This window comes from Silurus aristotelis (assembly GCF_946808225.1).
Source record: "Silurus aristotelis genome assembly, chromosome: 4".
Taxonomy (NCBI): domain Eukaryota; kingdom Metazoa; phylum Chordata; class Actinopteri; order Siluriformes; family Siluridae; genus Silurus; species Silurus aristotelis.
This window is the reverse complement of record NC_139577.1, coordinates 19493724-19521586: the sequence shown is the minus strand read 5'-3', so window position 1 is coordinate 19521586 and position 27863 is coordinate 19493724. Positions and strand designations below refer to the sequence as shown.

Here is a 27863-nt window from a genome sequence, read left to right as displayed (position 1 = left end):
ATATTATAATATTTTGTTGGTGTTGTTAAAACTGAAGTAGATGTCCAAAAGTCATTTTAAGCAAATTCAGACTCAAAGGGTGGATACCAGTGTTCTTGCCTAACATAAAGCCGCGCTTCATCATACTCTGTTCCCTCCTCTCCTTCCTCACTCCGTGACTGCAGCACACGCTTCCTCCTTCAGCAAACCCATGAAGTGGAAAAAGGGACGGTATTTATTCCCATTGAGTCTGTGATTTCTGTGAATCGGCATCATGCTGAAGGTGGTGGTCGAGTGCGCTAAAGCAATCCCTAAAAAGACACTCGGCAACCCGGACCCCATCGCCACAGTTCTTTTTAGAGGTGAGTTTAAAGTTTCTATGCAGAAAAACACTGTATAGTTTACCTTTATTTTGTGTTTTCATTTTATTTGTAATTATTGCAAGTTTTAACAAACAAATGAAAGCTCGAAATAAATGCAACCATAATGTAGAAATCCATGTACTAGGATACAGTAGTGTTTTTATGTGATGTCTCTAAGGTACAGAAGACTTCCTTATAAGGAGACAAATGGTGCGTCACTGTTTAGGGGAAAAATGCCTCATTTTCCCAGTCCAAACAATGACTATCGGTGCCTGAATAGTTCTTGAGAGTTTTTTTGTATTCTGTGCCCTACCCTACCCTGTAGCACAAACATAAGAACTACTGCTTGCTTACCTAATTTGCTTGAACTTTTCCAGGTGAAAAAAAGAAAACCAAAGCTATCAATAATGAGTTAAATCCTGTGTGGAACGAGGTGAGTGTGACACACTGATGCATAGACCCTGTTCCTGAAAATCAGCTGTCCTGACATTGATTGTTTAATCATTTCTAATCTTGTCATTTTCTTGTTTGCCTCGACAGATTCTTGAGTTCGATCTGAAAGGCTCACCTCTGGACTCTTCTTCATTCATCGATGTGGTTGTTAAAGACTATGAGACCATTGGCAAAGACAAGTATGCACTTTGTAATACACTCTTTTATAACATGTCCATCGACATGGCGATGAATTAATTGGATTAGAATGCTCTTGAAAAAGTGTTTATTTATTTATTTTGTTCTTACTTAATAGTCAAGAAAAAATTGTATATGGTTATGTTTTTAAAACTTACTTACTTTTTCTCTGATTTATGTAAAATTTATAATAAACCTGCACAACATTAAGTAGCTGATTACAGAGAAGACAAAAATCATAAAGCCATCCTTTGCTGCCCCACCCAGCTTCCATGTCTATACTTGCAATGCTATGTGAGAGCCAAGGACATATCCACCTTTAACACAATAAGGGGCATAATACAACTTCTTTTACTTTAGTTTCCCCAAACGGTGTCTCACATGCCTAGATTCAGGTACACAAATAAGGCTCACTTTAACCTTGTAATGTGACTTTCCCAAGCCTAGTTAGTAAAAGCTGCACATTATCATTGTTAGTGTTGCAATACTGATTAGAGGAAAACGTTTACCTCAGCCAGGGCCTTATCTGGGGCATTTGGGGGGCCCTGGAAGACTAAAAACACTTTTTCCCCATTGTCTGGCAAAAGCTAAGAGCCACATGGCATGAGTTAAGTGAAGTGGAAATGCTTGTCAGGACTCGTTTCCAACTCCAGTTTAATCTTTTTTTTGCAGAAACACATGTTCTACATGCATTCTGCCAAAAATAATCTTACACTGCCCTTTATATCTCTTTGCCATAATGCCTAATGTAACAATTCCATCATTTTTTTGTATAATGTGAACTGTAGGCTGGGGTTAGTGATATCTCATTTCCATTTTTTTTTTTTTTTTTGCTAAGATGTGACTCACACACTTGGGATTACATTCCATTTATTTGCCAAACAATCTAAAAATATTTTCTACAAGGAAATTGTCGCTAACAAACAGTGCTGCTCTGAACATCTCAAATTTGTACACAGAAGGATTGGAAAAGATTCTTTAAATTTATATTTTGCAAAATTCTATGGTGGTTAAATCATTGTTAAACCTGCTGTTGTCATTTTTAGTAAAATAGGACTGCACATGTTCCAGAGTGAGGATTAGGAAGCTAGTTTTGTGCCAGATGTAAAATAAAAAGAAAAAAAAGAGATAGCACAAGTTCCACAAGAACGACTAAAAGTATCCGTATTCTGATTTTTATATGTAAACTTTGGTGTAAATATTTTTCATGCTCTAATAAACCTCAAGGTCTAGCCATACCTCTAGGTCTTTAGCCATACCTACTGTGTGTATGCCTGCATGGGTGTAACTTTGAATAATCCTAAATAAACTAAATCTATACTTATTTATCATATTCCTTCAACAATCCTCATGTGGTATATCAGGAGTACAGAGATTCAGTAATATGCAAAAACTGCAGACTGGATGAAGACTGGGCCAAATGAAGTTCCAGGTTAAGCACAACTTATTAAGAGTAAAAAGTTGTGGTGCGTGGGTAGTAAAACGATGTTTTATTTTACTAGCTGCTGTATAGGCACCTAACATGTCAGTGAGGTCAGCAACATTAATGTTAGATAAAAGTCAATTGTGTGAGATCTCATTAAAGTTCATTAAAGCTGTAATGGCGTAATGTGTGTAGTTATTTGATTACAGCCCATTTCAGGCACATTACAGTATCTGGATAGCACTGTTTAATCTGAAATGTTCTGCCATTTTGGGAAATGCCACAGCGTGGGCATAAAAGGGCATGGCAAAGAATCAGAGTTAGGTGTGCTTTTTTTCTCTAAGACCTATTCATTGTTAAACATTACCAAGAGGCACAAGCAAAGGGAGGAAATCTGCAAAATTCTCAAGTAAAAAAACTGCACTATTGGACTGCAAAGACTATTAAGGTCAGCAAAGTGTTTATAAATGATCTCTAATTGAAATCGTATTATTTCTGTCACATTTTGCGTTTTTTAAAATTTTGTTATAGATGTTATTTTAGTACTATTTTAATTGTAGCGCTATAGTAAGTAGGTATTAGACTCCTTTCATGAAGATAGATAATTACAGTGCAGTTACAGAAAACACAATAAGAACATATGCAGAAAGTTTTCTCTGTCCACTTAGATACAGCAAACAACTTTTGCTGCCTCCTTTGTGTTCCCTGTCAGCTATTGTTTTTGCATTTAATCCTGTTAGCCGTCAACTCCACTGAGTGTGCCGCAAGCAGATCCTTTGTCTAGACAAAGGCTAACTAATTCTGTTTAAATAGAAGCTTATTATCACAGACATCTGACACAAAGGAATAAATCTGTCATTGAAGAAAGCCAGTGACCAGAATGGAAACATCTCCCCATTCAAAATACATTCACAGTATGTGAAATTATACATTATAAGGAGATTGTGACTGCCATGATTGGTTGTCTTTCTTTTTTTCATTATTATTTAGGTTCCTCAAAGCAGCTAGGACTAACAACCACCAACCTGTCGGCTTATATCCTTCGGTTACAGATTTCTAAGCCCCTTTTGCCATGATTGATCATGTGGTAGAGTGTGTATACAACATGAACAGAGGACTGTAGTGCAATTTTCCATCCAGGGAACCTCCCTCCAAGTTTAAACACCACCTCCTTAAAGTTGGTGTTTAAACTTCATGCAGCCTGGAACATATCATGCCTGTGGTTCACTGTAATTACACACAGCCCTATGATTTTTTTCCTTGCCTCCCACGTGCTTCTCTATTTTGTTCCTCGGCAAAAGCTGCTAACCAACTCCTCCACCATCCAAAATAAGTAAAACTGGCATCAAGTGTAGACATTAATTTAAGAATGAATGGAAACAGTATTCGATGTACCTACAATCTAAATTTTGTTTTGCATTGTGCGCTTTTAGTTTCCAAGCGTGGGTAAATTTTTTTAGATCACTACAGTTGAAATGTTGAAATTTAATGACTCAGTGGTGTCTGTAGTTGCACGAGTCAGTGATCTGTCACAGTGACTCACCTTCTGTTGCAAAATGAGAGCTGGTTAAGAAAAAATTTCCTTTACTATGCAATGAACATAACCCTCTAAGATCCAGTTACAGGTGGGGCTTTAGGAAATGAGTAGTGAAACTGAACACTGCTGTTTGCAGTGACCTTTTCACACTGTGTATTATTTGCTTTTGGAAAATAATGGCAACACAAATTATGACTGATATAATTTGAAAAAATTTTTTAGATGGAAAATTATCGAATCCTTTTAATAAGCATTGTTTTTCCTGCTGTGCAGATTTATCGGCTCTGCAAAAATCAGTCTCCGGGATTTGGCCAGTGGTCAGACCAAGTCTCTGCCTTCAAGGAATATACCTCTTATCAATGAGAAGAAGCAAGACATAGGGGTAACTCAATGAGTAACACAATGCATAAAAACACATAGCTAAATTTTGTATTTAGGTTGGTCAGAACATTGTATTTAAAAACCGCATAGATAAGGATAGTAGTCTTTGATTCTAATCAAATCACAGGTTTATTTTCCTGCACTCAATCTAATTGGTTCTATAGTGCAGAAGGATTTGTATGGAAGAAGTTAAATGGATTTTTTCCAAAAGTTTGGCATTGGGGATATGGTAAAGATTTCTTTGAGGACATGCTTATGTAATATTTATGAAAGCGTTCTCAAGTATCAGTGTTTGTTAACAAACCTCCCAAGTACTATTCTTTTGTTAAACGCCTTCTTTTGAGTTTTGGTAAGGAAAAGGCTTTTATGATTTAAGAGATAACAGGGACCGACTTATTTAACAGACATTCCACAATCTTAAATGTAATTCTACAGAGACAGTAGTAAAAAAGAATGGAATAAAATATAAAAAAAAAGTAAATAAAAGCTTGTTAGCATTAAATTATTGCTGTGCAGTAACAGGGCTTAATCACTACTTATTAATTAAAACATGATATAACAAGGTGTTGTTTAGTATATGTGTGGATTTGTTTTATTCCAGGCATCTATAAGTTTAATGATTGGATATGAGCTTCCTGCCAGTGCTATTCCTAACCCAAATGCACAAGTTGACGGAGATGCCAGTACTGGTGAAGCAGGTCAGTTGCTATAGCTCTTGCTTTATTACAGAATGGGCTAAAACATTTTGCCATTTGGAATTTTGAAAGGGTTATGACGAATTAGAATTTATTTCCTGAAATTTGAATTAAACATTTGCTATTCCACATTATGAGGTCATATCCAAGCGCTTTTATTTTTTAATGTAATTTTTTTATGATCTGAGTCTTTAAAATGGACTGCATTTGAAAGCTGCTTTTCAATGGGTGACTGTGTTGTCCTACAGTATGTAAATGAATGATGCAAATCACACGCAGAGGAAAAAGAAAGAACAAGGAAAACACACATAGTATTCTCTGACAACACTCTCAGCATCTCGTGCACATATATAGATATATGCACATTGCCTTATTGTACACATAGATGAAATCATGATTGATTACTTAAATGTAAAATTGACTCTTTTTTTAAATAATAATAATAATAATAAAATACGCTTAAACATTTAAAGATATCAAAGAGACAAAAGTTGTACTAAGTAACTTTGTGTATATATCTTTTTTATTCTACCTAATATACCAACCAGTGATTTGTTGTTGAGATCGTTAAACTATTATTTTTTTTTAATATGGCCATTTATTTAGTTTACTTCTATTCCTGAACAGGTTGTTTTGCAAACAATTATGAACTATTAAAGGATGTTAAAGTAAAAGCTAATAAAAATACAGTAACCATTGTTTGTGACTTCATAAAGACTTGCTTAAACTGCTGCTTGTTTTCCTTTTAGGCATTACACCTGCTGGAAAGGAAGATGGCGATGAAGAAACTACAGACTGGGGAGACCCACGTACTTCAGGAGAGGCAGCTGCACCTGGCCAACCTGGAAAAACGTCCCAAAAGATGATCCGCATGAGCCGGAAGAGACAGAAAGCGCTCTCTAACAAACCCCAAGATTTCCAGGTATGTTACTCATCAGATATGATTTATTTGACCAATATTCTAATGAACGTTTTAACTCAGACTCATGGTTGTTCATTAGATTCGCATCCGAGTCATTGAGGGTCGGCAGTTTCCCGGAAATAATATCAAGCCAGTTGTCAAAGTTAGTGTTTGTGGACAAACACACAGAACAAGAATCAGGAGAGGAAACAATCCATTTTTTAATGAGGTGAGACATGATTTTTTACATTTATATTCTGCTTTGTTCCCATATACAGTATATAGACAAAAGTTTGTGGACACCAGACTATAATATGTGTTTGCGTTTTGTAATAATAGCCTCCACTCTTCTGGGAGGATGTTCCAGTAGATTTTGTAGTACTGTTGTCAGGAATAAGAAAAGTCAGGCAGTGATGTAGGGTGTTCAAGGTGTTCAATAGGGTTGAGGTCAGAGTTTTATAGCAGGCCAATCAAGATCAGCTCCAACGTATCTAAATGATGTATTCATGAAGCTCAGTTTGTGCATGGGGCCGCGCAAAGCTGGAACAGGTTTGGGTCTCCTATTGCAAGTGAAGAAAAAAAATCATTCTACTGCATTATATACAATTGTGTGCCACAAACATTGTGGTACCAGTTTGAGAGGAACCACATAGAGTATATGGTGTCCCAATACTTTTGTCCTTATGGTGTTTATTCTAGGTGCTAGTATAACATTATTAGGTGTTAATAAGGCAAATAAATCTTTCCTTTCTAGCTCTTATCTTAATCTGGCTTTCTGTGAACTTTTCTGTGGCTCTGCTATGCCTGTTCTACCACTGTTTCTATTTTTCCTATTTCTGCTGGTTCTTTGCTTTGCTCCTTTAGGACTCTTTTGGTCTCCGTCAGCTCCTTCTGTGAGTCTCAAATAATTTGCAACACTTTTTGTGACATTTTATTCGACCTCTGCTACCTGCCATTTTTACTTAATAATGTTCTGTTAGCAGTTATTTGGAGGCATACTTATATTTTTATGACTAAAAGATTGTGATGTGATGGTTGTCACATTTTAATTGGTGTTAATATTTCCACAGATCTTCTTCTACAACATGAACATGCTTCCTTCAGAGCTGTTGGATGAGAACATCTACATTCGGGTAAGATGAAATTTCCCCTCAAACTGTTTTGTCATGTTTTGGTCTTTGCTGCATATAACAAGACATCTTCAGCATATCAACTCTTCATGTGGCTAATTATATCTAGGTCTATAACTCATCCTCGCTGAGATCAGACAGTCTTTTAGGGGAGTTCAAGGTAATCTGTTTGTAGGCTTTATGGTGTCTGCTTTTAGATGAATTACTATAGTTATTGTATCAATAATATGGCTAATTATAGTAAATTCTTTTTTTACTTTACGTCTCCTAACAGGTGGATGTTGGCTATATCTATGATGAGCTTGGTATGCAACCTTTTCAGCCTTTACACAATACATAATAATGCAACATTCAGACTGGGCTGCAATAAAAGCCTAATGATTTGTACATTATTAGTAGCAGAATCTCCATATCCTTTACTGGCTGTTGTTGTGTAATTTTCTAAGCTCATGCCATAATGAAGAAGTGGCTGCTACTAAGTGATCCAGACGACTCCGGCTCTGGAGCTCGAGGTTACCTGAAAGTCAACATGATCGTTGTGGGAACTGGTGATGAGCCTCCGGTACATTTTTTGTTTTATTTATTTGTTTACTTTTCTGCAAAAAACTGTGCATGTGGTAATGAATATTTGCAAATTAGATTTAATCAGATTGCTTAAACAATTGGCTTTCTGAAGGTCACGGTCGGAACAGCATACAATCAGTGTTGGATTTGTTTTTGTGTGGACTTTTCATATAATCAAGGCCGAGACAGACGTAATTGTAGTGTAGGCAGTTTTAACTGATAGGCTTGCAAACAAATCTAAAACCTAATTCAAAGTCCAACTAAGGTAAAAAAGTCAGGCTTTCAGTAAACAGCATATACAGGGTAATCGAGAAAAAGGAAAATATGTAAAGAAAAAAATAGATAAAAACCAGAGATGCAAACATGAAAACAAGGCTTGATATAGTCTGAGAGTTTACACAAACTCTCTTTGACTCTTTGCAGTCTTCCTGTAAATATACAGTATGTCCTTTAAATAGTCAGCTATAAAGTGTGTACTATATATGAATAATTAAGAGCAGATATGTCTTATTAAAGGCTTGATGATTTTAATTGTGTGAGGTTATATTGCTTTGGGAGTTGTGATAAGCAGCAACACTTGTCCCTAGGCCTTGTGGATTTTTGGGAGACAGAATTCTCCATAGACCTGACAGGATTTTTACTTTGGGGTGCAGGCAGAAAACAAAGAAGGAAACGAGGAGCAGGATGACATTGAGAGCAACTTGCTGCTGCCGGCCGGGGTCACGCTGCGCTCCGCTACACTCTCTCTCAAAGTGTACCGAGCGGAGGACATGCCACAGAGTAAGTCCTGCAACATTCAACTGACAAACATTATTGTTACTGCATTGTTTGGAGAGGGTTGCTAATGTTATTTCTATGGGTTTTCTGTTCATAGTGGACGATGCATTTGCACAGACCGTCAAGAACATGTTTGGAGGAGAGGGGGACAAAAAAAATCTTGTGGATCCATTTTTAGAAGTAAATTTTGCAGGCAAAAAGGTAAAATCCTGAATCAATTTTTGTGTGTGTATTTTCAGCTAAGTATAAAAAATTTGAATGTGTATCATATACTCATCCTGCATTTATCTTATTTGAATCAGTTTTATCTCATGACCATAAAAACATATACAGTACATTATCCAGTCATCTACACTTTAGTCTAGAAGCTCTTTCTTAGTTCATTTAGACAAACATGCATACAATTGTGATCAAGATTGTGTTATTAACCAGGGTTTACAGGTTTTTAGAACATTTCCAGCTCAACTTAAACTAAAAAACAAACAAACGGAAAGACCTTAATCTAGCCCAGAAAATAATTTAAGGGAAGATGAAAAAAAAAGAAATTCCCCATCCCCTCTTCCCATTTTAGTGATATATCTTACGATCAAAGTGGTACTGTACATTGTAGACATATTGTGTTACCATTTTGTGGAAATTTATTAGCTCTAACTGTAAAACAAAATAGTGCCAACTATGGAGCATTTTAACAAGCCCAAGCTAATTACCCTTTAACTGTCATGTCTGTTGCTAAAGAAGAGCAAATACTGACTCAAAGCTCCTCAAGTATTGTTACACTTCCCATTTTTTGTCAATATGTACAATAATAGCCATATGGAAGCTAAATAGGGAAGTGTGCACACCCTTTCTTAATTTCCTAACATCTATTAAAAATGAATCATTTGGAGACACTTTTAAGTTGCTGGTCATTCAAAATAAGTTACGTTGTGAATGAGGACTATGAAAATGAACAACTTCTATAAATGTTGGGGCTGCCCCATGGACAAGCCAACACTGAAGTGGTAGATCAGTTGTTAAGACCTTTGACTTCTGATACTATTCTGTTATGTGTTTAAATCCCAGCATCACCAAGCTGCTACTGCCCTTGAGCAGAAATCTTTAAATCTCAACTGATCATGTACAGTATAAATGAAATAAGTGTAATGTGCTCTGAATAATAGTGTCTGCCAAATGCTGTAAATAATTACAAACTGAATAAATTTTTTTTCGTGTGATTAAAGCATGGTATTCATGTGAAAAGCACACGCAGTTTACACAGATTTAGACATCTCTGTAGCCAAGTTTGTTCAACTGCTTCCTTATTAAATGTGATCTTTGCAGTTGAGGTGAGAAACCACAGTATAGGCCTAACCTCAGCAAAACCCTTTAATTCTTTGTTGTCTGTTTCACAAAATTCAGCTAAAGGGACATTCCAGCAGACTTTCACAGACCACCACACATCAATTTTTTTTTAAATAGCAATATAATACTATTAATTGTATATATTTAGTATAGTTCATGCAGGTTTTCTCAATTTTAATGCAGCCTGGTTGTAACAATTTCCAGAAATGTCAATTTACTCCTTTGCCAACTCCCTACATGGCCAGTAAAAGTGAAATCGTATTTCAAGCATATTTTCTGAACCAGCAACATTGTTCTTACAGAAGAGCTTAAATGCTATGAGCAAGCCTCTTTAATAGCCCTCTACTGCACATTTACAAAAAACACTGTAATTCTGTCTTCCCATCATCGTTTTCTTACTAGTGTTTGATAAGGAAATGTGAGGTGCTCTTCTTGTGTTCTTCTTTGTTTTTTAAGCTATGCACAAAGATTATTGAGAAGAATGCAAATCCAGAGTGGAACCAACTGATAAGCCTCCAAGTTAAGGTAAGAATGAGTGATTATGTGGTACACCATAATGAATGCTTTTAATGGGATGCATTACAGATTCCTGTCCTCTTTCTTTTTGTATAGTTCCCATCAATGTGTGAAAGGATCAAAATTACTATGTTTGACTGGTATGTCTGTAATATACTGGGTTATTTTATAAATTTTTTGACTGATTAGAAAATGTGAAGTGATATTTAATCGTTTTTGTCTCAATGTCTGGTAGGGATCGCTTTACAAGCAATGATACTGTTGGAACCACATTTTTAAATCTGTCCAAAATATCATCGTCTGGCGGTGAATTAGAAGGTAAACGTCCTTGTTTCTATTTCGGAATTGGAACAAATTATGGAGGACACTTCAAAATATTAAAACTAATTAATTTTTTTTTTAAGCCGCATCACCTGATGAAAATGGAGGGCTTCCAGGATATGATGGTATTTCTTAAATCATTGTTTTTAAAATGTATATTTACTCTGTGTTCTGTGTATTTAAAACCTACAAACACTTAAAAAAAATGTTGGCTTTCTCTCACTAAGATCTCCTCTCTTTTTATTTGAATAGACAGAATGGGGCCTGAGGTTGGCTTTCTTCCAGCCTTTGGTCCTTGTTACCTAAATCTTTATGGGAGTACAAGGGAATTCTCTGACCTTCCTGACCCATATGAGGAGCTCAATCTGGGACAGGTAAGGGCCTTACTTGCATTTCCTGAACTAAGTAATACCCTAAGCCAATTCTGTACTTACTGGCCCTGTAAATCAAACACAGACTGGTCTTTCATATAAATCCTTTATGCCATGACAACCCCCACTCATAGCACAGAAATAGTTCTATGTGTTACATACAGTTTGATTTGTGTACATATTTTCCACCCCTCCTCAATATACTCCATACCATATTCACTTATAGAAATCAAAAGCTATCAATATAACAATCTATATGCAGTAGAAAAGAAAGTGCAAAAGAGCAGCTTATTATTAGCAACAACATTTATAGTTGAGATAATTCTCTTCCCAACCAGACTACAGTTTCATTATTGTTTTACTGTTAGTTATTTAAATAAACTCTAAAGTATATAACCAGGATTGGTTTACTGTTTAAACAAAAAAGATTATAACCTTGATATGCAAACTGATTGAATCACAAGGAAATCATTTGCTTTAACATGTCGTAGAATTTCTTTTTGATTTGTCACTGTTTGCTTTAAATAAATAGTGTTGTAAAAAGTTTTGCTGGTAATATTTGACTTGTACTTCATACCTACAATATGACTATAGGTGTTGTGAGTCATAGCTTGTCTGTATTTGACAGGGTGAGGGGGTAGCCTACAGGGGCAGAGTTCTCGTAGAGCTTTCTACCCGGCTGGATGACAAGATTGACAAGAAAGTGGATGACCTCAGTAGCGATGATGTCCTAGTAGCACAGGTAAGGGGATTGTAACAGCATGCAGTACCAGGCATGTCTCCTTTCCAAACAAGTATCACTTCACTGCTTTTATTTATATGGAAACCATCTCAGGGAGAGTTTAAAATGACAAAAGTAACAGGATCTGAGGGTAATTTACAGTAATAAATTTGGAAATTTTAGAGGAAGTGTGAAGAATCTGTAAGCTTTTTTGACGCAATCTGTCACGTTGGGTAAAAATTTACTAACTATTGGGACATATTGTTTTTAATATAAATATACAGACCACATTTGGCAATAGCGTTTTTTTTTATTGTGTGAAGCCAATTATAACATTAGGTTAATTATTTATATATAATTACATGGATAATTATTGATAGAAAAGCATGTAAGCTTTCAAATTCCTGTCTGAGTACAGTTTAGCCCACTACCTTCCATCTGTCTATAATTAGTGAGCTAATGTTTGCATGTCCAAGAGAAGTGCAAAATAAGGCAAGTACTTTAAGCTTAGTATGTAGCTAGGCCTAGCATAAAGTAATAGCGTAGCATAAAGATATCCAGCTAAGAATGATGTCATTTGCTATCTACTTTGTAAAGCATCCACCTTAGAGATTGAGAACTGAGATTGCTGGTATATAAAAACTGCTGATCACTCAAACAGATGCTTTAAATTGTTCTGTGTGAGCAGAAATACCAGCGGAAGAGAAAGTACTCCCTCTGTGCAGTGTTCCACAGTGCATGCATGCTTCAGGAGCCTGGTGAACCCATTCAGTTTGAGGTCAGCATCGGCAACTATGGCAACAAGATGGATTCGACATGCAAACCCCTGGCATCCACCACACACTACAGCTGTGCTGTGTTTGATGGTGAGATCATTATTATGGCATCCCAGATACAGTATGACTGATTTTTATACATAGAATTGCTGTAGTGCTTGCTTGTTTTTTTTTTTTTTTTTTTTACAGGAAATCACTACTACTACTTGCCCTGGGCTGACACTAAGCCCGTTGTTATCCTCACTTCATTCTGGGAAGATATCAGCCATCGTTTAGATTCAGTGAACACGGTTCTCTTTGTTACTTACAGACTGGTAGGTTTCAATGAGTTTCTATAACACCCCATGAGTCTTGGATTAAAAAAATTTGTTATGTTAAAAATGGTCTGTTTTTGTTTTTTACCAGCAAGACAACATTACCACACTGAAGACAGCCATACTAGCTAATGTTACTGAGACACGGCTAGCTGAGATCTGGCTTAAACTCATCAACCAACTCATTGAAGACCTAACCAAGTAATTAACATTTTCAATAGCATGCTTTATTACTTTCATCATGCGTATACTTTTATTATATGTCACTTGAAGGAGCAGTGTGATTTTCAGAATGTTTTGTTTCACTGGTGGTAATTTCTGGGTTAGTAAATGGAAACGTTACATGAAGAGACTATATAAGTCTATTGGAATGCAATCATGTTTATCGTGACTCCTATTTTTTGGAATGTTTTTTAAATTATATAATTAAACCATTTAACAGAATTACATAACAAAACCCTTAATAATTATAAGAAACTTAATGCCATTTGCTACTTTTGTATCCACTTCTCTGGCCCACTTTATTATGAATTCTGTCTGATAGTTACCACTTGCCAGACTTAGAGGCCAAACCTAACCTGACAGCACTGGATGTTCAAATTAAAAAGCTACGGGACAGAACCTTCATCAACATTAGAGATGCTGCCTGTCGTTTGAGGGATGAGGCCACTGATGTTAAAGCCACAGTTACTGACATAGAGGACTGGTTAGAGCGCCTACAGCAGATTGCAGAAGAGGTTGTCTATAATTTTTTATATTTATATCTTTTCTTTTTCAATAGTTTGACTATTAAAAGTTGATGAAATGTTAATCTACAAGTACAAACATTTCTTTTGTCATTTCCAGCCTCAAAATAGCATGCCTGATATCATTATTTGGATGCTGAGAGGAGAGAAGCGTATAGCTTATGCACGCATCCCAGCCAATGAGGTCCTCTTCTCCACCCATAGCCAAGAGGCTACCGGAAAATACTGTGGCAAGACACAGACCATCTTCATGAAGGTAGACCAAAGAGATAAAAAAAACAAAAAACAGCTAATTTATAGATTTAATGCATGAGATCAATGCACGGGGGAAGCAGACTTTTGCATTGTTGCTCTGTTTTGGTATAAATGGCCATTTACAACAGTACTAGATCTCTATGGGGCAGGATTCAAAAGAAGGACACAGGTGCATTTCTGTCCATCAAAAAGCCACACTTTTTTATTTTTAGGTAGCTTTGTGCAACGCTTGATAATGAGCCTTTATTTTAAAAGCAGCATTAACACTTGTGCCTGAGGTGCCATTTCTTGTTAGCATGATGACAGCTACCTTCACATTTTATTAAAATTATAAAAATATTAGATTATAAAGAGGCAGGAGTTTCTGTTTCTGCCTGCCAAACATTCACACTCCATTCCATGCAGCTTAATAAAGGACAGCAACCAGCCAAAGATTTTAAAGAGTAACACACAGTTCCTTCCTGTCATGTCAAGCCAAATTACCACTGTGCAGTGGACAGTGCAACACACTGGGAGAAAAGTGACATCTCTTTTCCACATATATGAGCTTACATCTGTGTGTGATTGGTTGCTGACACTTTGATTGACAAGGATGAACATTCCTTCCACCCAGAAAGCATAACTAATTTTGCTCTTCTGTTTCCCACTGTGAAGGGCTGTGGTATCATGAAGTCACAGTCTTCAATTGATCTGGTGAACCAATAAGAAGGCAAAATGCACAGATTTCTAAACATATTGAGCATTATAACATGTTAAATATGTAAACAGCTGTATAATTAAACTCTAAAGAGTGCTAAAAATGTGTTTTGCTTTTTAATACCCAACCCTGGCCTGTAATATTACCATGCTATTGCTGTTTGTAGAACATTATGCACTATTGGATTGCCTTTGGGAAATCAAGATGCATTCTTATGTGAATGAGTGCCTCTTTAGCCTCTGTTGCAATTTTATTTGTAAGTGTTAGTGCATTGAGCCATGATCTGCTACTGCACTAATGTGAAATAAATGAAAATTGTTAATCGCTATCCATTGTTTTGTAGCATGGCTTTTAATTATAAAAGACAAATGAGAGTCCTATTGCAAGATTAGTTGAGATCCACCTCCATAAATGATGCCTGCATAACCCTCTCACATTTTTTTGCAGTACCCGATGGACAAAAATAAAGGGGTGAAGATTCCTGTGCAGCTGCGTTTGAACATGTGGCTTGGTCTGTCAGCTCATGAGAAGAAGTTCAATAGCTTTGCAGAAGGAATGTTCAGCGTTTATGCTGAAATGGTAATGCATGCATTTTGGTTTGTTACTAGAGTAATGATGCACAGAATGATTAGAATAAGGCTGCACAGTATGTGATTGCTAATGTGCCCTCTTTGTAACAGTATGAAAACCAGGCTCAAGTTTTTGGAAAGTGGGGAACTACAGGTCTGGTGGCCCGCCACAAGTTCTCTGACGTGACAGGGAAGGTGAAGCTGAAGCAGGAGTGCTTTCTGCCCCCACGAGGCTGGGAGTGGGAGGGTGACTGGTACGTCGACCCTGAAAACTGGTAAGTAGCCTAATGGTACATGGGAAACAAAAATTATTTCAGGACTTATTTTTTATTTCTTTAGAAATTTGTTGTTCGTGACATTATAGTAATAACTCAGGGCCAACAACAAACATCCTGTAATGAGAATGTGTACCAGCTGGTTTGAGTAGTGCTTCCTGCAATGTTATTCACACTATCCAGCTTACAATCAGAGGAAATGGAGGCTCTTGACCTAAATTGGCACTTGGCTTGGGAGATTTATAAATATTCCATGAGCCAGCTTCTCTCTCTGGCTACAATGTTTGTACAAAGAGCAAAGCTAATAAATGTACTGTTAGTGATTCTGTGTCTCAGCTGCATACCAGCAAAGCTTTCTGGGAATTGGATTTGTTTTTATGCATTGTGGTTTGTGTGTGTGTGTGTGTGTGTGTGTGTGTGTGTGTGTGTGTTTGTGTGTGTGTGTGTGTGTGTGTGTGTGTGTGTGTGTGTGTGTGTGTGTGTGTGTGTGTGTGTGTGTGTGTGTGTGTGTGTGTGTGTGTGTCTGTCTCAGTCTACTGACAGAGGCTGATGCAGGCCACACAGAGTTCACGGATGAAGTATATGAAAATGAGAGTCGTTACCCTGGCGGCGAATGGAAGCCAGCTACCGAAAACTACACTGATGTGGTGAGGAAGTCAAAAAGTTCTAACAGGCTGTAACAGCACACACTTTCATTAAATTTGGAAGTTTTATTAGTAAAACATTAACGGTAAAAACATTTTGAAATAAAGGTGAAATTCTAATGGGAGCCATTTGAGTGCTCATTTGTTTGAGTGTAGCCATTGAATGCAGGATCTGTATATGTATATGTATATCAAGTATATGGCACTTTGCCTTATTAACAAACAGCTGGCACATTGTAAGCTTTAGCTAGTGCATACTATCCGGTGAAAAAACAAGTAAACATTAACTAAACATGTGCGCATTTGTGTGTGCGTTTTCTGTTTCGGCTGTTTGTTTTAACTGAATAGTGGTTGCATGATTACGTTTGGAAGCCACATAATATTGAAAAAGCCACGGTTCATTTCATTATTCTCAATCTGGGGATTTGAGACTTGCATTTGGTCATGAAACTGTAGAACGACAGACAGCGAAGCAGAAAAAGCTGACTAGCATTCCAGCAGTGAAGAAAAAAAAGCGGAAGCTGAAAAGAAACCAAGGATTTGAAAAGAAAAAAAAAAAAAAAAAAACAAAGCTAAGGATTTGCTTTTGGTTTGGGGCTTTTTAAGTGAATTCACCTTAAAATTACCTTTACATTTGAGCGTTCTGTAGATAAATGGAAGAACACTTCGATAGCCACTAATGTAATGACCATGTCTGATTGCTGACAGTCTTAAAAATTAGAACAGGTGATTTATTCTAATATTTTTTTTTATATTCTTAATATAAAAGCATTGGAAACCAAGATTTATACATTCTGAGTCATTGCATCTGCAAGGTTTTTTCATTGTCCACCGACTCAAAACTCTCATAGCGCATACAATTTGCAAGTCAACTCTCGCTGAGACAGGTGCTGTCATTTAAGCCTGTTTGCCAGACAATAGCTAGACCTAGCAAGCTGAATGCAGCTGTTTGTTCAGGCCTGAGTGATGTGTTTGTTCTTTGCAGAATGGAGAGAAAACCCAGAAACCTAGCGAGATTGAATGTCCCCATGGGTGGAAGGTAATTCAGGACTGGAGCTTTGACAGCAACAGAGCTGTGGATGAGAAAGGTTTGAGATCACAGTTTCATTAATCATACAAATTTGTAACAATTACATCTGAAAAATTACATACTGCTACACATGGTACCTGCATGCTCCTGTTTTATAAAAGGTATCAATTTTAGAACACTGGATAAAGGGAACTCATATTTTTGCTTCTAACCATAGGTTGGGAGTATGGCATCAATATTCCTCCTGATGATAAGCCCAGCTCCTGGGTAGCAGCAGAAAAAATGTACCATGTCTATCGCAGGAAAAGACTGGTCCGACTCAGAAAAAAGATAGCAAATGCCCCTGCCATAGAGGTGAGGACCTGACACACAGTAATGCTGTTTTGCTAAAGGAGCCTTGTTTTAAGCCATATAAGTAATAATTACGGTTATGATTCATACCCTGAGCTCCATAAAGACTAAGAAAATAGGGTGTGACTTAATTTAAACTACATTTCATTAACATTAATCTTTGATCATCGTAATTTATGTCTATTCAAACATTCATATATTTTAATGTGACTTAATGTAAGCCAAATAAAAACTGCCTGTAGTCTTTAGTAACAAAACCAAGGGTAAAGCAAAGTTAGGATTTATTATAGAGACTTGGACCACTTTTCTGTTTTCAGTTTTTTGCTTATATTCGGGGGAAAAAAATGAGTTTTTGCCTTCGGTAGACCCTACCATAGCCTTTTAGGTTTATTATAAACTATTTGCTGTAGAGTATTTTATCGCAGTTGACTGATTTATACAATTATACCATGAACAGAAAACAACTGCAGTATCTGTTCAAGAAAAGTGTTACATTGCCTCTCAACTGGTATTATATCCACAATAAGATAGATGTATTTGTTTTAACATTAATATTATAGTGCTTAAACTATACCTGAATATATAAAGCAAGCAAGTCATGTAAAGGATAGATTTATAATATTTTAAGGAATACAATTCACGGTTATTTGAATAGCCCTTTGAACAATGAACATTGTACTAAATACCAGATATATTCTGTGTCATGTTTTCAAATTATATTGCACAATAGAAATCACATAGGCTGGCTTCATGGCTATATTGTAGAACAGTGCTCAGACTGAGCTAAGATACATGTATATAATAATACCCCCAGGGTGAACATGAGATTGAATACATGGGTGGTTTCCAGGATTCATTTGAAAGAACAAGCAGTGTTGAGTGAAAGCGCAACAGGCTAAATTAAACAGGTTTTTGTTTACTTCATACTTGAGATGCCTTGACTATAGTAACAATTTGTAGTAGGGTGTAGTTAATGATATCTTTCCTTATTTTGTGGGCCTTCTCTATGTCCTCACAGAAGAAAGAGGCAGGAGATGGCTGGGAATATTCTTCTCTGATTGGCTGGAAGTTTCACAGAAAGGAGCGTTCCTCAGATACTTTCCGGCGCAGACGCTGGAGGAGAAAGATGGCCCCATCTGACCGTTTGGGCGCGTCAGCCATATTCCAACTAGAAGGGGCATTGGTGAGCATCCAGTTACAAATTAGCTTTAAGGACTTTGGAGTTTCTGTTGTTTTTTGAATTTCTTTTTCCATACCATAGGATGAAAGGTGTCATGTAGTGGTTTAAATGTTTTTGTAGTTTTTATTTATTTCAAGAGGTTATGCATGACTTCACTGAGTGGCTATTTATTTGTGTTTGGTTTCTAGGGGGTGGATGTTGATGAAAAAACAAACAAAAAAGAGGCAGCCAAGCTTTTTGGTGCCAACACACCCACAGTGTCCTGCTACTTCAATAGTGAGTAGCTTGATTCATGCCACCTAATTAAAGCATTGTGTGAAGGATTTTGCTGCTGATAAGTTTTCCTTCACTAATCCCTTTCCTCAGAGGAAGTCTGGACCCCTATAACTAACTAAATGAAATAACTTACAAGGCTGTTATTTTTGCTTCTGAATGCTAGTAATTACTAATTACATAACTGACATTTCTTTTGCTACATAAAAATTGTGTTCCATCCAACCTTTAAGGGAAATACTGATTCTGAATGATACTGTTTGCATCATAATGCATTTATGTGTCTGTAAATAAGAGCTAACAATAACTTTTGCTGTTCTGATAGGGTCATACATGTACCATCTTAGAGTATATGTTTATCAGGCACGAAACCTTCTGCCCATGGACAAAGACAGCTTTTCAGGTGAGACATGTTCCACTCAAATGGAATCACTATAAAACTTTCAAATAGATTGCAAATTCCACCTCTAGCTTTTCATCTAATAATAATGCGGTGACTGAAGCCTTCAGTTGTCAGGTCTTTTGCATTTGGTTTTCCAACAGATCCCTACTGCCATGTGTCATTTCTTCATGTAAGCAAGACCACAGAGATCATTAAAGCCAACCTCAACCCTACATGGGACCAGACACTTATCTTTAATGACATTGAAATATATGGAGACCCTCAGACGATTGCTCAAAATCCTCCCAGCATTGTCCTGGAGCTTTTTGACAGTGACCAAGTGGTATGACCGTTTACTCACGATGATAATCTGCATAATCACTGCACAATCTGCACGATCATCAATATGCTTTATTATACATTTGAACTGACACTGAATGTAGTTATCATTCTTTAATGTACAGTAGAGTCTTCATAATTTAAGGTGGGTTTTTGTGGAATTTCCATGGTCAATGGTCAAACTAGTCTACCCTGGAGATATACAGGTAGCTGAGTTTTCCTGTCCTGGGAGACATCTGGAAAATCATTTACAAATGGACAAATCATTTAAGTAATTCCCTTGAGTTGAGCTTTTAATGTACAGAGTTGACCAGAGAGAGAAAATGTATGTAATCTAATTTATAAATTCTATTTTTCTGACTTGAAAACAGACTCCCTTTTCCGTGATAGAAAATGAGTAGTGGCCCAATGAGGGTCTTGCTGAATATTACATCTGGACCACATATGGCTGTGGTATGATTGCGATGCACTCCTCCAAATGTGGCTGCCACAACACAGTGATATCTCAGCCATGACATGGAACAGAGTTTACTGTATAGCCCAACCAGTTTCCTCTAGAAATTGAAATGCTCCACAAGCATATGTTTCTTTCATGACCTCAGGATTATGAGGTTGTATGTGGGTTATAAATGAATAGCAGATAGGACCATATGATACTAACACTATCACTATGTGGGACATTATTTCAAATAATGTGGGCCAACTGAACCCAATGGACATGCCATTAATGTAATTGGCTAATGTTTGTATCTAATGTGAAGCTCAACTGTCCCTTCAAGCTTTTGATACTGAATTAAAGCTTGTGATATAATAAGATAATGTGTGTTTCATACATTAGCAGAGCTACTTTTCAGAAAGTAAATGTGATAGAAACTTCCCAAGTTTAAGTAGAAATCTTCTGCTTTATCACTATGCTTCTCTTTATTGTAAGAATTTTGTGTTGATGTACTTTTATTGCAGGGGAAGGATGAAGCCATGGGCAGATGCACATGTCCCCCAGTTGTAAAACTAAACCCCAGCACACCTGTGAGCCCAAAGCTGCTCTGGTTCCCGGTTACCCTGAAAGGCCGGAGTGCTGGGCAAATGCTGGTTGCAGCCGAGCTCTTGTTAAAAGATAAAGTATGCTATAATTATTAAATCACTATGTCTGAACAGGTGCAATCTAATGACAGTGCTGTTACATAACTGCACATTTTGTTGTTAGTGATGGTTTTGTTAACCTCTAATGAGCTGCTATGTTCTGCTTTTTTGTGTCCAGGCAAATGTGACTGAACTGCCAATTGTGCCACCCAGAAGAGGAGAAAATCTGTACATGGTGCCTCAGGGGATCAGGCCAGTGGTACAGCTCACTGCTATTGAGGTAACGCACTGAAGCATGTCATCAACTTTACCTCTTTTGTGTTGTGCTGGAAGAAAGCAGAGAAGAGAGAGGTTATTATTTACAGTAAGTCTCCCGTGTCTGTCTATGTGTGTACATGCACTTTTCAGATTCTGGCTTGGGGTTTGCGTAACATGAAGGCGTATCAGCTGGCACCTGTTTCCTCCCCGAGTCTTATTGTGGAATGTGGAGGGCAGACTGTTCAAACGGCTGTCATCAAAATCATCAAGAAAAACCCAAACTTCCCTGGATCAGTTCTTTTCCTCAAAGTGGTACTGTCCATATACTAAGTATATAAGATAAGCTATTATAAGGTGTACCTCAAATGCTAGTGAAAAAAAAACCCATAGATCTCTTATGGCTAATGTGGGTCTTCTCAAAGCTCTAGCAGCTTCTTACCTATTTTTCATGCACAGGGTTTTCTCTCATGCTCTTAGTGGATATCCCTACATGCTGTACTTATATCTTGTATATGTGCTCATAGCGAGGGATTTACCAATAATTATATTAAATAGGCTAGAAATTTTAGACTAAATACAGTAAGTTAAGTGCTTATATTTAATAAGTGGGCAATGCTGAGTCACTTTAATGTATCAAAATTTATGAAACAAGTGCATTGAAATATTTTCCTTAAACCTTTAGGAAATGTGTTCTGCACTTTTGTGGCTCAATATTGCACCTTCATTATTATTTTATTATTAGAGTATGTACCCCAGCTTGTCTTTACTCAAAATGTGTATAGATTTAATACGTTGTAAATAGATTTTGAAAGCTGTTCTAAACCTACCAGTTTAGAACAGTTGGGTCAAATTTCAAGAAATTAGCTAATGTTAAAAACTAGAATTTTAAAATCTATCTAAGTAGTTGGTCCACAATAGACCTGAGAAATGTTTGGGAATTGTTTGGCAAAAATCTAGTTCTTAATATTAAAGGTTAATATATTTCACATTTGTCGTGCAGATGATTTTCTAGTATTAATTTCCATGACAGATCTGGGCTTACAGTAATTGCTTTGGCAAACAAATATACCAGCATACAAGTATTACAAATGATTGACATTGGAAAAAACACATTTATTTGTTTGTTTGGTCATTTTGTTTGTTTGTTTGTTTTTTTTATTGCCAGTAATTTGTAAACTGCAATAATGTTAAAAAAACTTGACTATAAATACATATGAATATTGTATGTAAATATTTCTCTATTTAGCTTCTTCCTAAAGAAGAAATGTACACTCCACCCATAGTGCTGAAAGTGATCGATCACAGGCCCTTTGGAAGGAAACCAATCGTGGGCCAGTGCACTATAGAAACTCTGGAAGAGTATAGGTGTGATCCCTTTTTGGGGACCACTGAAGTATCCAGAACTGCAAGAGGTAAATATGACACTGCATGAAAATTGTCTTTGTTAGCGTCTGCTAAAGAAGATTGCCCCAGATTTTTGAATTCCTTGGGTGTTTCATGTTTCAGTGGCCATGATGGTAGAAACCTCTAGAGACGTGATCATTAACATAGAAGACAAAATACCAATCATTCAGAGTCAGGTACAGAGACTGCTTCCATCAACACTAGTTTATTATTTATATCAGAGCATTTGTATGATATATTTTGGTAAGAATTTTCATTGCTGCTACTTGTACAAAATCTTACATTTGATCTCTCTTTTACATTTTCATTGGATTTGTTTCAACAGCCTGCTGAAAAGGTATGTTCATTTAAATGAGCAACATAGAAACTATACAACTTTTATTACGTCACTCTGTGCAGTTGCAGAATTATGAATCATTTATTTTTTATTTTTTGTATTTTAGGTGGAGGAAGCTGTGGACTGGTGGAGTAAATTCTATGCCTCTATTGGAGAGCATGACAAATGTGGCCCGTACCTCCAAAAAGGTTATTCCACCCTAACGGTTAGTTTACTGACTGTTCTTTACTGTACTATGAACAGTCGATGCCTTTCAAAATCATATTGAAAAACAATTTTTATAACAAGTATGTCTGTTATGGCAGGTTTATGGGGATGCCCTGGAGAACATTCCAGATTTCCATGGTCTAACAGATTTCTGTAACACATTTAAACTGTACAGAGGAAAAAGCGATGATGGTGAGGAGGATCCTTCTGTCGTGGGGGAGTTTAAGGCAAGTATTTTGCGCATAAAAAGCTCTCTCCATCTTATTCCAGACTGAGCTGAAGGATTTTATTAGAAAATGCTGAACAGCTGTACTTAATTAAACAAACTGGCAGTAAAAATCTGTGAACTTTTAAACTTCAAAAAGAATTAGTGATATTCTGCCATCTAGTGGTGGATGTTGTCAAACTGATTTTTTTTTTTATTTATCTAGCAACCAAAGTAGTCCTGGGTTTCCAATTTTAAAGAAATTAGGCTTTAATACATGTCTCTAAATGCAATCACAGGGTTCGTTTAGAGTGTACCCCTTATCAGATGACCCAGATGTCCAAACTCCTCCTCGGCAATTCAGAGAGTTACCTGAAAGTGGACCTCAGGAATGCCTGGTTAGAATATATGTGTTGCGCTGCATCGACCTACAACCCAAAGACAACAATGGCTTGGTGAGTATACAGAGCACACAGCTGTGTATAAATTTAAGTTTATTCTGCAATATAAATTGGTTTGGTTGGTGATTTCCTGTGTCTATTCTCTTGTTTTCTTTTCTCAGTGTGATCCTTATTTAAAGATTACTCTTGGAAAAAAGACCATTGATGACAGAGATAACTACAAACCAAACACCCTAAACCCTGAATTTGGAAGGTCAGATGTTGTTGAGTGCTGCATTAAAAGAGCTTGACACTTTGTAAAGTACAGTATTAAAAGTCTTTTGTGTTTCGCAGAATGTTTGAGATGTCCTGTTTCCTGCCGCAAGACAAGGACCTGAAAATCAGCGTCTATGATTTTGATTTGCTAAGTCGCGATGAAAAGGTTGGGGACACGATTATTGACCTTGAAAATCGCCTCCTTTCTAGATTTAGTGCACACTGTGGCCTTTCCCAGTCGTATTGTGTGTACGTACATTTTTCCTCAATATTTTTTACCTGTCTACTTGCCACAAAGACATTATTTATAAAAGGTTATAAAAATATATTTTTTAGCTCTGGAGTGAACCAGTGGAGAGACCAGCTGAAGCCATCTCAGATCCTGGAAAACCTTGCACGACTGAGAGGACTTCCACCACCACAGATTGCAGAAGATGGCAGTTCGCTATCTTTTGCAGGACATGACTATAGTCTTGATGTCTTAGGTATTTCAAATGTGACAACTAAACAGTGCATGTACTATTGAAAGATCAGTGGTTTATGAGTGTTTTTTGTGTGGTGCTGAGAGTAACTGTTTCTGTGTGGCACTGCATTGCTAGAGGCCAGTAAAGTGCTGCACCAGCACCTGGGTCCACAGAGAGAGCGTATATGTCTGCATGTACTGCGCAAACAGGGCCTGGTGCCTGAGCATGTAGAAACCAGGACGCTCCATAGCTCCTTCCAGCCCACTCTTTCCCAGGTAATTGGTTAAAAAAAAAAAACAGTATCTTATGCTTCCAGCTGCATGCTGTGTCTGTTCAGAACACTGTGAATTATCCTGATCTATCTATCTATCTATCTATCTATCTATCTATCTATCTATCTATCTATCTATCTATCTATCTATCTATCTATCTATCTATCTATCTATCTATCTATCTATCTATCTATCTATCTATCTATCTATCTATCTAAATTGTTTTTGTCTGTTCTTTTCAAGGGAAAAATTCAAATGTGGGTGGACATATTCCCCAAAAACCTTGGCAGTCCTGGTCCCCAAATTGATATTAGTCCTCGTAAAGCTAAAAAGTAAGAACCAGTGGCCCTCATGAATTGCTGACTTGAATTTAAATATTTGTGCTGATAAAGTTTCTCTTTTTGCTAAAGGTACTACCTTCGTGCTATAATTTGGAATACCACTGATGTCATCCTGGATGAAACCAGCATTACTGGGGAAAAGATGAGTGATATCTATGTTAAGGGGTAAATTTAAACCTTAAACATAAATATATTTGCCGCACGTGCTGCTAATTCATTCTCAACATAAAAGTCTGTATGAAGAATTCATTTGGTGCATGTAAAATGAAATAAAGCATAGAGAATATTGGCCATTGTTTGATAGTCTGACACAATGTGCAATCTGCAGGTGGATGCCAGGTATGGAGGATGACAAACAGAAGACTGATGTCCACTATAGGTCACTAGATGGAGATGGAAATTTCAACTGGAGATTTGTTTTTGGCTTCGAGTATCTACCAGCAGAACAGTTGTGTCTTGTGTCAAAAAAAGTGTGTACTATTTAATTTTCTGACCAATGTTGTAACTAGTGGCCATCATGAGGCTCTTTTTTTACATTAGTATAGAAAAAAATACCATCCCTCCCTATTATTGCAGCACATAATTATTTTTATTATTAATATACAAACTAATAATGTTTATAAAAAATAGATTATATGAATGTTTTATTGAGCTTTTACAGAGGGTTAATTAATTAATTAATTAATTTGTTTGTTTATTTATTTTTTACTTTTTTATGAACAAGAAAGATTTGTCATTTTAAACAAAAAAAAAAGAAAAGATTAGTTGCTTTAACTCTGTGTTAGTTGATAGTAACATCATTACACCACAATTGTGGACCTTCAGCATAATGTTATAGATCCCATTCGTCACCTTAGCTTTTTACAACCATTTTCATAATCTATACATTTTTGTTTTATTATCATCTATTGAATTAGTAGATTTAATGGTATGAGCAATGTGTTTTTATCTCCTCTGATGTGTTTTGTTATTAGGAGCACTTTTGGAGTCTTGACAAAACAGAGTTCAGGATTCCTCCCAAACTCACTATACAGATATGGGACAATGACAAATTCTCACTGGATGACTACTTAGGTGACTCTTTTTTTTTTTTCCCTCATGTTTGAAGAAGTGCAGGTTAATTCACATTTCACTGACAACCAAGAAGTACAAAGAAACATAGTTCCATAACAAATCCAGTTCAACACAGCAATGCTTTCTAACATAATATATATATATATATATATATATATATATATATATATATATATATATATATATATATATATATATATATATATATATATATATATATATATATATATATATTTGAGGTGGATTAGGTAATCATTACAGTATTTTTATTTGGCAATACCATGATGAATATCAGGCATGTCAGTTTGAGTTTTGTTGTGAATTTCAGTTGAGACATAATGCAGTGTTGCAATTAAAGCTCTGGATGTAATTTATATTGCAATACAGTCTAAAAATTATTCGAAAGACTCATATAGTTGTATTATGAAGCAATATTAATTGGAATACTACATTTCACAACTTTATTTATTACACCACAGCTTTTTAAAACTCAGAAAGCATCACTGTAATTGTGAAATTGTATTGTGTTTCTCAAACAGGTACAGTGGAGTTAGATTTAATTAATCTCATCCCTCCAACAAAGACTTCTGAAAAGTGCAATCTTGACATGTTGATCCAAGAAACAAACAAGAACATGCCTCCCAAATCACTCTTTGCCCAGAAATGTGTGAGAGGCTGGTGGCCCTGTGCCATGGAGGAGGATGGCAAGAAAGTTCTGACTGTGAGTAAACTGCAAACATTATGTGTAATAAATATAAAAATAGAATAATAAAGCAGAAACTGATACCCTGGTAGTACAATTGAATAGTATTTGGCCAATTGTTGTTACAGTGATGTTCACTCCTGGGCCCATAAACGGGCCAGGCCTAACACGACAAAGCTTTTAATGGTCTTAACAACAAATTATTATTGAGGAAAATTAGCAAGCCTTGAACAAATGAACTCCTGAGAGCTCCTGTGGCACCATTAACATGTTTATTTTTGCTGCAGTGAACTGTTTGGGGAAGAGAACCAGAAACAGGGAAATTCACTTATGCAGTTTTTGTACGCAACAATAAAATCATGACTTTTCGTCAGCTATCACATATTTAGATAATGCGTCTATTTGTTTAATTTTTAATTAATTTTATATTTTGTCATTTTAAAATAGGGCTGTTTTTTTATGTGTAAATATCCTATTGTCTGTTTAATAACACATAGCACATTGTGCTATTAGATGATGTTATTTAACAAGGTTATTGCAGCAGACTCATAAACAAATTTACTTCAGAAGAGACCAATGATTAGCCAGACAGAGTATCTGATAGAAGTTCAAATGAGAGAATATGGAGTGTAAAGTTGTGACTGTAAAACATTGTGTTGTATATCAGGGCAAAGTAGAGATGAGTTTGGAGATTGTGGATGAGAAAGAGGTAGACGAGAGGCCTGCTGGGAAAGGAAGAGACGAACCCAACATGAACCCCAAACTGGACCTTCCAAAGTAACATTCTATTACATACAAGAGATTCTATAAGAAGCCTGATCATTTTATATTACACTAATATATACTGTAATTCATTTCTTTCAACAGCCGTCCAGATACATCATTCTTATGGTTCACAAATCCATGCAAATCTCTGAAATTTATTGTGTGGCGGCGGTATAAGTGGCTCTTCATTGGACTCATCATTCTCATACTAGTGGGCCTGTTTCTAGGAATCCTGCTGTACTCTTTGCCCGTAAGTTTTGGATTAGATTTCTGTAACAAGCACTACCACACAAATACCTCAGTCCAGTTATATGACATAATTATATATTCTCTTTATTCCAGAACTACATCTCAATGAAAATTGTGAAGCCTTTCTGATTGCAAACTCAAGCACAGTTGGCACTGTTGGGTGCCTTGATTTTTGCTACATCAGCAAGATGAACTCAAACATTCTCAACTCAATCTGCAACGTTTTTAATTAGGAATATATGTACTAAAATTAATTACTATATCCACTCTGCAAATATACTGTTTTTTTATAACAAAGATTTTTTTGCACTTTTTATTGCACTCCTTTTCAGTGTTTTAGTAAACAATAAATATGTAAACAAGTAAAA

General features: G+C 36.4%; 1 protein-coding gene across 1 annotated transcript; it reads left to right on the top strand.

Moving 5' to 3' along the window:
• The first annotated feature begins 59 nt into the window (after window positions 1–59).
• On the top strand, window positions 60–27863 carry myofl (myoferlin like). The gene is made up of 54 exons (XM_083539464.1): window positions 60–341; window positions 719–774; window positions 882–973; window positions 4205–4313; window positions 4914–5010; window positions 5757–5929; window positions 6009–6137; window positions 6979–7041; window positions 7148–7198; window positions 7313–7343; window positions 7485–7600; window positions 8256–8382; window positions 8477–8580; window positions 10177–10245; window positions 10333–10376; window positions 10472–10554; window positions 10641–10682; window positions 10810–10931; window positions 11557–11670; window positions 12338–12515; window positions 12615–12739; window positions 12831–12940; window positions 13284–13476; window positions 13586–13741; window positions 14885–15016; window positions 15118–15281; window positions 15814–15928; window positions 16911–17013; window positions 17173–17309; window positions 18325–18489; window positions 18675–18762; window positions 19085–19162; window positions 19303–19484; window positions 20441–20599; window positions 20739–20840; window positions 20969–21130; window positions 22065–22230; window positions 22325–22398; window positions 22548–22559; window positions 22666–22764; window positions 22865–22993; window positions 23271–23426; window positions 23534–23625; window positions 23706–23876; window positions 23964–24112; window positions 24227–24366; window positions 24607–24695; window positions 24774–24869; window positions 25033–25174; window positions 25679–25778; window positions 26318–26499; window positions 27149–27258; window positions 27349–27496; window positions 27589–27863. Exons 1-54 carry the CDS (start codon window positions 254–256, stop codon window positions 27622–27624), a joined length of 6150 nt encoding a protein of 2049 aa, XP_083395590.1. The 5' UTR covers window positions 60–253; the 3' UTR covers window positions 27625–27863.